Source organism: Schistocerca americana, chromosome 7 (genome assembly GCF_021461395.2).
Source record: "Schistocerca americana isolate TAMUIC-IGC-003095 chromosome 7, iqSchAmer2.1, whole genome shotgun sequence".
In the NCBI taxonomy this organism is placed as follows: domain Eukaryota; kingdom Metazoa; phylum Arthropoda; class Insecta; order Orthoptera; family Acrididae; genus Schistocerca; species Schistocerca americana.
Genome location: NC_060125.1, coordinates 365,995,756 through 366,008,755, shown reverse-complemented (window position 1 = coordinate 366,008,755; position 13,000 = coordinate 365,995,756). Strand labels below are relative to the sequence as shown.

The 13,000-nt window shown below is 37.7% G+C and overlaps 1 protein-coding gene across 1 annotated transcript in view; it reads left to right on the top strand.

Moving 5' to 3' along the window:
• LOC124622940 (probable cytochrome P450 301a1, mitochondrial) overlaps positions 1 to 13,000 on the top strand; it is a 216,917-nt gene that overhangs the window by 106,436 nt on the left and 97,481 nt on the right. Inside the window, exon 4 of the mRNA XM_047148730.1 lies at positions 1,248 to 1,330. Coding sequence (XP_047004686.1) covers positions 1,248 to 1,330 — 83 coding nt within the window. The remainder of the gene's footprint in view (positions 1 to 1,247; positions 1,331 to 13,000) is intronic.

The window sequence follows — 13,000 nt, the reverse complement described above, 5'->3', positions numbered from 1 at the left end:
CTAAGTAATGTATGTAATGACAAACTGCCTATTGGCTTCTGTCTCTGGTTCTTCGGCCGACGTTCATCTAATGATTTTTCTGACGTTTCGCCAGCACGAGTGGCTGGAATTGTCAAAGCTTCACCCTCCATTGCCGGAATGGAATTGTCTCACCTCGCTGAGCTAATGTGACACTTGCGACACAATGCAGAATTCATACTACTTGTTCTTACCCACACTGCACGCAGTTACGGCGTTGCCAGAGCTTCATTTTTTTAAATCGCATTTCTATTAAATCTTTTGGCGGGACGAGGTTTTGCTAGATAAATTTTTTACTTGAATCGGGATGACCGTGCGGCATTTTTTTTCTTCACCCTGTATAGTATTTGCATTATTAGGAATCCTTTGAAAAGAAATGATGAGAATGGGGCCAGTACACAGGACAGCTCCCTCAAACGACACGAAGGATGCCATCGACAACGACGTCTCCTTCCTCCACTGTTAACAGCGACACATTACCCAGCTCTGTAGCAGGTCCGGCACTGAGACCAGGACATAGCCCTAAAGTCTGGTTATCAAGACAATTTTTCCATTTGCTTGTCAAATATTGGCGACGAAAATTTCTTCCGGCACCATGATAGGAACTGACTACTTACGCGTCGGGTGGAATCCCAACTAGTTTGCATTATCGACCTCGATTAGAAGGCGACTGAATAATGTGAAGATGTGAAAATTTGTATACATTAATCCGCAACAGGATTAGAGATTGGTACCATGTTAGAGGAACTGTGTCCCTGTCTTGTCGCCAAATCCACCAGTTGGGTATGATACCTACCTTATGCGTGATCGCAAAACATTAGAGGGACAAGATATCATCACGTATGATCGCAGCCAAATAATCAGATTTTAACTCATTCCCTCTCTGTAAGCGTGCTGTCATTGTGCGTCGCGCTTACTGCCTTGCCTGTGTTAGACATGAATATATGGACTTAGAGTAACTGGAGTAGCACAGGCTTCATCGGCCACAGATGATAATGTGTTGATGACAAGGGCCGATGCTGATGTGGACAGAATAAATAAATTAGATCGTGGTTTATGTGTAAGTTGTTTATGTAATTAAAAAAATTATATATCAATTATCGACGATAATTTGTTTATCTCTACTATACTCTACCATTCGTTCATTTTTGACGTTAAAGGTTTTGGGACACGCTGTACGGTTTTGAGCCTCTGTATCTCTTTTTACATACGTGTCTCCTCTTCCATAGGTGCCGGTTGCTGAAGGCCCGTGACGTATACCAAGAGATGCCTGCAGACTTCCTGAATGAGCTTCACAAGTGGTCCCTCGAATGTGAGTACTGCATCCAGTTCGTGTCCAAGGCAGTGTATGAATATTTTGGTTAAAGAACTAAGCCTTCATTTACGCCCCTTATTGTTTGCGTGCGACTGACTTCAAACTGTTAAATTAGTTAGTTCTGAAATTGACATCCTTCAACTGGGAGCGTAATGACAAAAAACATTTAATAAGCCACCGAAGCCATCTGTCGGAAAGGACGCAGAGTTACAATTCATTTCACAGGAAGCTTTGGACTAGTTGAGCTCTTCGATAGTGCTTCAGAGACTGACAAAAAGAATCTCATCGTAGACTCGGCTGCAAGCATAAATTTACGTACAGAAAAATGTACACCTATGAAGAGTTGCATGTTAGCATGATGAACGGGTAGGGGGAAGAAAAAGAGTGCTTTAAAGCGTCATGCGTTGAATGAAATAGGTATCACGTTATGAATTTGAATGCGTTCAGCCATGAAAACTTTGACCTTCTAAAAAAAAAGGGGGGTCTGTTGATCCTCATATCGGACTGGGGTTGCTAAATGTTACACGGCGTTACCGAAGGGTGCAATCCGTGCAGTTGACTGAATTTCAGCCAAGTTATATAATAGGCATATAAGAGAGTGAATGGTCCATCCGGAGATTTTCCCAACACGTTGAACATGAGATGGTACCCATGATTTAAACTTTCTGAAGGTCGTCGAAGAAAGATGCAAATCATTATCGTCACCAGACCTCATCGACGGTGTCAGTGTCGAGACAGGGACTAGTGATCATGATGTTGTCTTTACAACTATGGTTACGAAAGTTAAAAAGTCGGTCAAAAAGGCTAGGAGGGTATTCTTACTAGAAAGAGCAGATAAGCAGTTGTTAGCATCCCACTTAGTAAATGAATCGACTTCATTTACTTCCGGTACGATGGACGTGGAAGAATTATGGGCAAATTTCAAACACATTGAAAATCACGCATTGGACAAGTATGTGCCGAAGAAGTGGGTTACGGACGGAAAAGACCCACCATGGTTTAACAGCGCAATTCGGAGAATGCTCAGGAAGCAAAGACAGTTGCACTCGCGGTACAAGAAAGATCGGGAGAATAAGGACAGGCAAAAGTTAGTAGAGATTCGTGCTGCTGTAAAAAAGAGCGATGCGCGAAGCATTCAACCACTACCACCGTCATACCTTAGCAATAGATCGTGCTGAAAACCCAAGGAAATTCTGGTCTTACGTTGTAACCTCCCCACAAAATTTTTAAAGAAAAGACGATACTAATTAGAAATGCTAATGGACATTGCTCTATGCGTAACCTGCCCACAATCAAATGTACTGACAATGGCAACAAAAATGTGAAATTCGCAATCTGACTCAAATATAAATCCTTCAAAAAATTAAAGTCCATTCAGTGACAAGAAAATTCAATTAAACCGAAATATCGGTCTTTGGCCCTGTGTAAAACAATCAGAATTAAAGTCTTACCTCAGAATAAATGGATGTCACATATCTGCTCTTGTTGTTGCGCACCGCTTGGAGGAACTGCATTGCAAATAATAATATTGTCTTTTTTTGTGATTTTAGTGGAATTTTTCTTCAAAAGAAGTGGAATGAAATGGGAAGTGCAACGAAATCTTGAGTTCAATAAAAAATTAAATTTTTGAGAAAATGCTTTTGAAATAAAAAAATTATTATTGGGAGACTTGTTGGAGAATAATTACAATAAATAAAATTTTTCATTATCTAATGATTATATTAATTAACAGTATACCTTATTCCTCATCTTGACCATTGTTGCCGACCGCCTACATCACACAACCGCACTGGGCTGCTACTACTGACCGACCGCTCTGCATGACGACTACAGACTGAGTACTGCTCTCAACTAGACAGAGCTACAGACTCGCAACGACTGACTGACTGCTACTCTGCATAGCGACAACTAACTCGCAAAGACTACTACTGACTGAGAACCGCTCGCAACACTCGCGCGGTCAAGCGCATACTCTCTGGTCACAGATGCTACAATGCCTCGCCATCGCTGCTGCGTTACATACGTGTTTCATAACCCTCCACTCGGGGGGCAAAAATTTGGCAGCGATGGTGAGTCATTTGGACTTGCCAAGCGCGGCAAAATTTTTCTTTAATTAACAAAATCCTACAACTTACAGAATATTTAAATGTTGTGCACACGCACTAAGTACAAAATATATCAGACAAGGACAAAATGTGAATACTAAACATAGTAGCAAATCAGAAAAAAGTATATACAAACTTTTTGACAGATAAAGTGCACAGGCACTGAAAAAATTCTTTAGCATATGCAGAACAAATAAACAGACTGGCAAGAATAATTAGATGTAGTACATAAAGTAAATGTTGTGCACACGCACTAAGTACAAAATATATCAGACAAAGACAAAATGTGAGTACAAAACATAGTAGCAAATCAGAAAAGTATATACAAATTATTTGACAGATAACAAAGTGCACAGGCACTGAAAAAATTCTTTAGCATATTCAGAACAAATAAACAGACTGGCAAAAAATATTATGTTGACAAGTGTACATGCACTGAAAAATGTCTTTAGCATTTTCACAACAAATAAACATAATGGCAAAAAAAAATTCATGTCCAAAGTGCACATGCACTGAAAAATGTCGATAGTATTTTCACAACAAATAAACATAATGGCAAACATCATGTCGACCAGTGACATAAGTGTACTCACACTGGAGTTTAGCGAATCGAAAAATGTATAACCTATGAACATAAATGATGTTACCAAAAAAAAAATTTTTTCTTTATGTGACAAGAATCAGGATAGGAAAGGGAAGGATTGCATCATGGTTGTAGCACTTTAGATTGCACACAGCTGCTCTGAAAGTCCATATCTTTCCACAGTAGTACAACACCAAGTGACACAACTTGAAGTTCTTTTCCCATCAGAATTTATCAGTGTAGCCAAGACACTGAACTGTCGTAGTAATGTTCCATGTTTTCATTTTGGCAGTACATTAGGTACACCAAACAGTGGGACCATAATAATGTCTTCATCGCTCATGGTGGTGGACAGCATGTCGTGTCAACACCACACTCTTACAAGGCACACCAACGTAGAATTAGTGCAAAACCAAATATAGTGCTCCATGATCACTGGGATAAACAGGACAAATGGACATTGCAGTAGTTCAGGGTAGTCAGCTTATGAGGTGAAGGACATCAAGTCACATAATATTGACAATTACAGTCTTCATTGATAGTTCGTGGCATTCATAGCCCAGTTATTGAACATTTCTGTACCAAGTATGTAGTATTACAGAAAAATGTTCATTAATTGTTTTACATAGAATCAGTAGCCTTCTTTTCCTGGTTACAAAATATTATGAAATAATCGCATTCTTTTCATTTACAGAGTATAATTAAGAATCATTAACCTTTTCCTAATTACAGTTAATTAATCATTTGTCATTAATTAATCATTTGTCTAATTACAGTTAATTAATCATTTGTATAATTACAGTTAATTAATCATTTGTCGTTAATTAATCATTTGTCTAATTACAGTTAATTAATTAATCATTTGTAGCCTTAATTAATTACAAAGCATTATTAAACAGTACCATAGTTAATTAATTATGTGTCATTCCAATCTATTAAGAATCATTAGTCTTTTCCTAATTACAAAGCATTATGAAACAGTCACATTTATTTCCAATTACAAAGTATGAACATTGAAAACAAGAGTTAATTAATGGCATAATTAATAACAATTCGTGGAGTGACATTAATTATTGGCACTCATCGGCCATCAAGTATTGAATAGAATAAAACATAGTTCATCATTCAATATTATTCAGATCATTACAAAGTCATTATTAAAAATCAGTTAATTACAGTCAAATCATTAGTAATCACAGGCATTACAATAAACAGTGGCAGTTATTAGCTAGTGACAAAGCATTATTTTGAATATAGTCTCATTAAGAGGTCATTACTCGAGTGACATGCTATTCAGAGTTGATCAGTATTATTCAGAATTATCATAAACTAGTGACATTATGTGGGACTGGTAATACATTTTTTTTGGTACCAATGCATTGCGTTGGGATCGATAATTAATTGCTGAGGCATAATACTTTTTGCTTTTGACCTATTGCTGCAAATGAGGATAGGTAACGTCATTCGTCATGAGTCAGCTGTAGCAAGATTATGTAACAAGGCAGTACATGTGATCACATTTATAAATGATAAACACAAATGGGTAAAAAATATAAAAATGCAAGTACTAGAACAGGTATAATAAGTAACAGGTTTAGTAAGTGTCATGAAAAACTTCTCCTGGAAAAAATACAAAAACGGATTATTGACCTGAAAGAAGAAACGCACACTATGCTGAAAAGTAGTGAACTTCGAATTAACAAGTAGTGAAATGTGTATAAAATGTGTTCCATAGCTGTCCTTTCCAAAACTTTCCGTCATCCTACTATGCAATGTAACACCTGCTGTCAAAGCAAACCGCAACAAATACTTAAATAACTACGTAGCATAAAGAAAAAAACTTCATTATCCATATCATCATAACTTCACCATTATCATCACCTGTAAAGAAAAACTTCATTATTCATAATACCATTTCCTTCATCATTATTCATCAGTATTCACTATCATCTGCAAAAAATCACTTCATTACTCATTACCTAACTATTCCTTATCTCTAGCATATTTCATCACTAAAACTAAGATGTGTAGTTCAGTCTGACAGCCTGCATCAATCACCTTGTATTCTGAAAGAAAAAATTAGTTAAGACTGCTATTCTGTGATGAGTATAGTATAGTCTTGTTAATGCTTGTTAATCCTGATCCCTTTACTCTTCCTCATAAAGTGATTGCATCTCCTTTCGTTTATTCCGTAGGTGAAATTCCCATTTATGTTAAATTTATTTCTTAGAATCATCATTCCTTTCTGAAATTGATGAACAAAGATTAATGTCTTGCATTTAAATCCTATACCCACTAAATAATGACTGGTTTATGGTGACACAATTAACCATACAGCATAACATGACAGAAAACGTAATATGTCCAAGACATTGACAGTGTTCGGATGCGAAAAAATGTACACAGAATAATACAATGCAGTAGCAAAAAAAATGTGAAACAGTCACGATGTTGAGATGTCATAAGGCAAAAAAAAAAATGTCAAAGTCGACTGGTGTGTGTTATATCTTAACTATTTCATAGTGCATACAAACAAAACTGGAGTACAGTCATATACACAAAAAAATGGAAAATGTGCACGGTCTGATGTGTAACGACAAGAAAAGCGACCTGCTAACCTTACCTTGCCGGGCACTTGCCAAGAAAAAAAAATACGATAATCATCAATAAGTAGTCACATAAATATAATTGCAGAAATAGTCGTAAATGTGTAAATTCATCTGGAAAAATATGCATGGTCTGATGTGTGGCGACAAGAAAAGCGACCTGCTAACCTTACCTTGCCGGGCACTTGCCAAGAAAAAATACGATAATCATCAGTAATTAGTCAGGTGAATTAATTGCATTAGTAAATGGCATCATAGTGTGTTGAATCATACAGTGGTTTCACTCAATAAACGGTTTAATGTTTGAGATATGGTGATTGCCTTTCGATTTTCTGGTTCTCAAAGTTTCGACGTGTACAACATTGGGGTGAGGGATGCTGCGAATCCGATACGGACCTGCGTATAGAAGTTCAAATTTACTGCACTTACCTTTTAATTTGCTGGATAAATCGTGTGTACGTACTAATATCTTCTGTCCAACGTGAAAGTCGCGGCGTGTACAAACCTGTTTTTGCTGTCTTCTCCGGCGCTCTGCGGCACGTTTGATGTTGTTCAGCACAATGTCAATTATTTCGTGGTGTCGTAGGCGACGATTTTTGGGGAATTCTATTAATTCTTTAATTTTGTTCGGTGGTTCAACGTTTTTCAGTATAACAGTCGGAGATAGCATAGTGGATTCATTTGGAATGGAATTAATTACATCTTGGAATGAGAGTATGTGTGTATCCCAATCAATATGTCTTTTGTGGCAGTATATTCTGCACAGCTTACCAATTTCCTTCATTAATCTTTCACAAGGGTTCGAAGAAGCGTGGTACTTGGATATATAGATCGGAGAAATGTTTCTAGCTCGCAACATGCGTGTCCATACACTACTACGAAATTGAGATCCATTACCAGAAATTACTTTCATTACATGCCCTACATGAAATAGAAAATGTTTTACAAATGCTTTCGAAACAGTTTTAGCAGTAGCTTTGCGTAACGGAGTGAAAGTAACAAATGTTGAAGTGAGTTCAACAGCGACAAAGATGTAGCAAAAACATGGTAGTGAGGTCGGACATGTTCTTTTGTGTTCCGATTCTACTTTGTTACTATCCGTAATAGTTTGCACGTGTCAAAATTAATCATTTGCTGAAAAACATTTGTTTGTGTTTTGCGAGTGTCGTAAATTGGTAGTGACAGCAGAAGACAACACAGCTGACGGACAGAAGCATTAGCTCGCGCAGCTGACCAAAGCATGTGAAGAAAAAAAAAAAAATACTATGTCTCGTAATGACGACGAAATGAAATTTTCAAATGCAACTTGTTGAATATACATGACGCTGAAATTTGCTTTGCAGAAGTTGGTTGCTACGTCTTGCTGATTGTTACTGAGAGAACGCGATAGTGCGTCTGCTATAACATTTTGCGTACCGGGAATGTGAACTATTGTAAAATTAAATTCCTGTAAATATAGTTTCCATCTGCTTAACCTGTCGTGAGTGAATTTAGCTGAAAGTAAAAATTGTATCTCTATGGTCTGTGTAGACGGTGGTATGTCTGCCGTAAAGAAAGTGCCTAAATCTCGTGAAAGCCCATACAACACATAATGTTTCAAGTTCTGTGACGGAATAATTTCGTTCAGCAGGTGACAAAATGCGACTTGCAAATGCGATGTTTTTAATTACTGTAGAACCATCTTCTTCAATTTCCTGAAAAATATGTACACCTAAAGCGGTGTTAGAGCTGTCAGTGGCAATGGAAAAATTTCTGGTGAGATCTGGGTGCGATAAAAGTAGAGCATTCAATAAAGCATGTTTCAAATAACATTCTCGTGAACAAAATTCTGCGTGTCAAAAGTAATGTTTGCGTTACTGTAGTATGCAATCTGTGCTGTATCTGGTTAAATTCTATCGTTCGTCCTGTTATTTACGGGAGGATGCTGTGGCATATCCACTATATGAACTGTTCTGTTATTTCTTACTGACGTGTTACGCTATGGATGACACCTATTGTCTGTTCCATTCATGATTATTTGTTGTTGCTGATGTTGTTGCTGCTCATAAGATCGACTGTTATTAAATGTACGCTGAAAATTGTGCTCATCATTTTTACGTCTGCCATGATAGTAATTCCTATACGGCGCATAGCGATGCGAGTTGAAATAGTGTGTTGTCTGTACGTAGTTATTTCTTTGCTGCCATGCGTTACTATTTGTTGGGGCTGGGACTATACGTGCACGCGGCGAAACATTAAAGTTTGGTTGACCTTGTAGACTGCATTGTTGGTTACGTATGCTAAGCGGCTGACTTTCATGCTATTGTGGTGAAAAACATCTATTGTTACAAAAATATGGTTCCGACTGCTCAAAATTTTATACATACTGATGATTACGATTTTATCTGTAATTAAAATTACGGCGGTAGTTGTCATTACGGGAGTGCCTACTGAAAATTGTCACATTCGGTAAAAGTTTGTCACATCGGATATTCATTACATGTTTCTTAATACTACAAAGAGCAATAGTTAAAGAGCAGTTTGGATAGATATAAAGGATAGTAGAAGAGAAGGCAGCAGTGCAGAAAACTAAAGATGAAACAGCACTACTACAGCTCGGGGCCCTATGCTCGCTACGGCACATATTCATTAAAGCGTAATGAATCCCCTGAGGTCATTTACGCACTGCAAATAAATTTTAGCTTTTGTGTTACAGGCAATAGCGGTAAAATTTCAAAGGCAAATTGTTGTATTCGTGCTAATTCAAATTTCTTCATTACAGGCAATGCTGTTGTAAATACAAAAATAAATTGTCGCATCTGGTTCAAAGCTAGTTTCTCCATTACCGATAATAGCGGTGAATGTACAAAGATAAATTGTCGTATACAGTGCAAATCGTGTATCTGTGTTCTGTCATTATTAAATTCTTTACATTTGCTTACAAATGCAAATTGCTCGAAATCTACGTTCTCGTCACTCAGTTTGATAACACGTTCAGGTTTGTGTGTGAATCTGTTCGTCTGTGTCATTTCGGATTTCAAGTTGCGTAGCTTTTCAGATTTTAAGTCGCGTGGCTTTTCGGATTTTAAGTCGCGTAGTTGCTGTAAATTGCTCACATTATACACGCTGCGTGACTCTGACACATGTTCATAAAGTGGCGTCTGTTGTGGTATGTTATTAACTGACATGTTTTTCATCTCTGTTACTTCTTGTTGTAAATTTGATAACTTCCGACGTAACGTGTTGTTAGATGAATCGATTTCATTAATTGTCTGCTGTAAATTTTGAAATTCAGGTGTTTGGATAAAAGAAACCGGTGCAGTATCGTCTGATTTATTGTCATTAGAATTTTCGATAACATCAATACGACTGGCCAATTCATCACATTTTTCAGTCAGTATTTTAACCTGATCATCGGTTTTAGAATCAGACGCATTAATCTGTTTTTGCAACTTGCGCGTAGTTTCGCTCAGCTTTTTAACATCCGCTTTGATGACATCGCAATCCTGTGTTAGATCTAGTTGTTCGAATCTATCTGTCACTGTTTGAATATTTACTGTGTGTGTATCTGTTTTTGCTTTAAGATCAGAAATTTCATCCTGTAATTCCGCGTTCAATTGTTCTATGGTATTAATTTTGTCGGACACTGTAGTAATATTATTGTCTACATACGTCTTCGCTTTCGCGAATATTTTACGTTTGTCCTCCTGTCTCTGTGCAGTGATTGTTTCCATGACTTGTCGTTTTACTTTGTTTTGATCTTGAATAAATCTGCGGAAACGCGTATTACTGTTCTGTATGTGCTGACTAAAGCGCTCGTTAATCTGAGTGTACTGCTGTTCGAATTTCGCGTCTATCTTTGCGTCCATAGTGCGCGAAAGTTCTACCGTCATTGCTCTAAACTCGTCCCGTAATTGTGTAGCTTTTTCAGAGCACTGTTTGGCGACTCCGCTAATTTCGTCTCTGAGTGTATCTGTCGCGGCTGTTTGCATTTCCCTTAATTCTTACGCAACCGACTTTATTTCTTCGCTATTTTTTTGTGAACAAGCCTCAATTTCCACGCGCAACTGTTCCTTAGTGTCATGGCACTGCGCGGCAACGGCTGTAATTTGTTCACTAAGTTGTTTGAAATTTTCGTCATTATTGTCAAGTTTTTCATTTAAGTGTATGTTATCTTCCCTAAGTTGTTTGACCTGTTCATTGAGTTGTTGTTTGAGATTTTCGTTATCTTGTTTGTTATCTTCCCTAAGTTGTTTGAAATTTTCACTCTGTTGTTTATTATCTTCCCTAAGTTGTTTGAAATTTTCACTCTGTTGTTTGATCTGCTCATTATTTTGTAGCAATATTGCCATAATTTGACCCAATGTAACATTATCTACTCCATTCTCTGTACTATTTGACGGTGTATTTGCAATTGTCCCGCTTTGTGTGACCATTTGGTCATTTTGCAACTTACAAAAAGGATTACCAGTCGGATGTACACTGTCAGACATTATTTCGGAATTAAATGAATCTGTCCTACTTTGTGTATCCTGTTCATTTTCATTAGACAAATTTGTCTGTACATTACTTGGATTTTCTAAATCGGCTGTGTTAAGCTCGGCAGCGCTCATTACTATAGACCGTTCCGCGTCATCAATTGTCGTCAAGTTAACACACGAGACAATTGAGTTCGTTTGTTCATCATTAAGGTAAAAGTCATCATTAGTGGTTGGAATGCACTGATTGTTAGTGAACGCAGGATTGTCATCATTACGTTGCGTATCACAATTACTATCGGTCACGTTGTTTAAGTCGGTAATTTCATTCACAATACTTCGCGATACACTATTCACAGTCTTTCGCGGCATTTTTACAATAGTCAAAATTTTTCACAAAACAAATCAACACAATGCAAAAGCAACACACAAATACAACAAAGCAACAAATTGCCGTTGACCTGTAGAGAGAAAGTCACAATATTATTAAAAGCGTTGCGCTAAATCCTAATTATATCTAAGCAAACAAGAGCAGATATCTAACTGTTGCTCAAAAGACTCTCAACGAAATACGATCCTGGCAGGGTCGCCAAGTGTAACCTCCCCACAAAATTTTTAAAGAAAAGACGATACTAATTAGAAATGCTAATGGACATTGCTCTATGCGTAACCTGCCCACAATCAAATGTACTGACAATGGCAACAAAAATGTGAAATTCGCAATCTGACTCAAATATAAATCCTTCAAAAAATTAAAGTCCATTCAGTGACAAGAAAATTCAATTAAACCGAAATATCGGTCTTTGGCCCTGTGTAAAACAATCAGAATTAAAGTCTTACCTCAGAATAAATGGATGTCACATATCTGCTCTTGTTGTTGCGCACCGCTTGGAGGAACTGCATTGCAAATAATAATATTGTCTTTTTTTGTGATTTTAGTGGAATTTTTCTTCAAAAGAAGTGGAATGAAATGGGAAGTGCAACGAAATCTTGAGTTCAATAAAAAATTAAATTTTTGAGAAAATGCTTTTGAAATAAAAAAATTATTATTGGGAGACTTGTTGGAGAATAATTACAATAAATAAAATTTTTCATTATCTAATGATTATATTAATTAACAGTATACCTTATTCCTCATCTTGACCATTGTTGCCGACCGCCTACATCACACAACCGCACTGGGCTGCTACTACTGACCGACCGCTCTGCATGACGACTACAGACTGAGTACTGCTCTCAACTAGACAGAGCTACAGACTCGCAACGACTGACTGACTGCTACTCTGCATAGCGACAACTAACTCGCAAAGACTACTACTGACTGAGAACCGCTCGCAACACTCGCGCGGTCAAGCGCATACTCTCTGGTCACAGATGCTACAATGCCTCGCCATCGCTGCTGCGTTACATACGTGTTTCAACGTAAAATCGGTAAGCGGGTCGAAGGCTTCCATCCAGTCACTCCCTGATCATTCTGGCCTGGCAACGGAAGACAGCAAAACGAAAGCTGAAATTTTAAATTTAGCATTTGAGAAATCTTTCACGCAGGAGGATCGTACAAACATACTGCCGTTTGAGTCTCGTACAGATTCCCGTATCGAGGACATAGTTATAGACATCCCTGGGGTTGTGAAGCAGCTGAATGGGTTGAAAATAACTAAATCGCCATGTCCCGATGGGATTCCAATCCGGTTTTACAGAGGGTACTCTACTGCATTGGCTCCTTACTTAGCTTGATTTTATCGCGAATCTCTTGCCCAATGTAAAGTCCCGAGCGACTGGAAAAACGGGCAGATGACGCCTGTATATAAGAAGGGTAGAAGGACGGATCCTCAAAATTACAGACCAATATCCTTAACATCGGTTTGCTGCAGGATACTCGGACATATTTTCAGTTCGAATATAATGAATTTCCT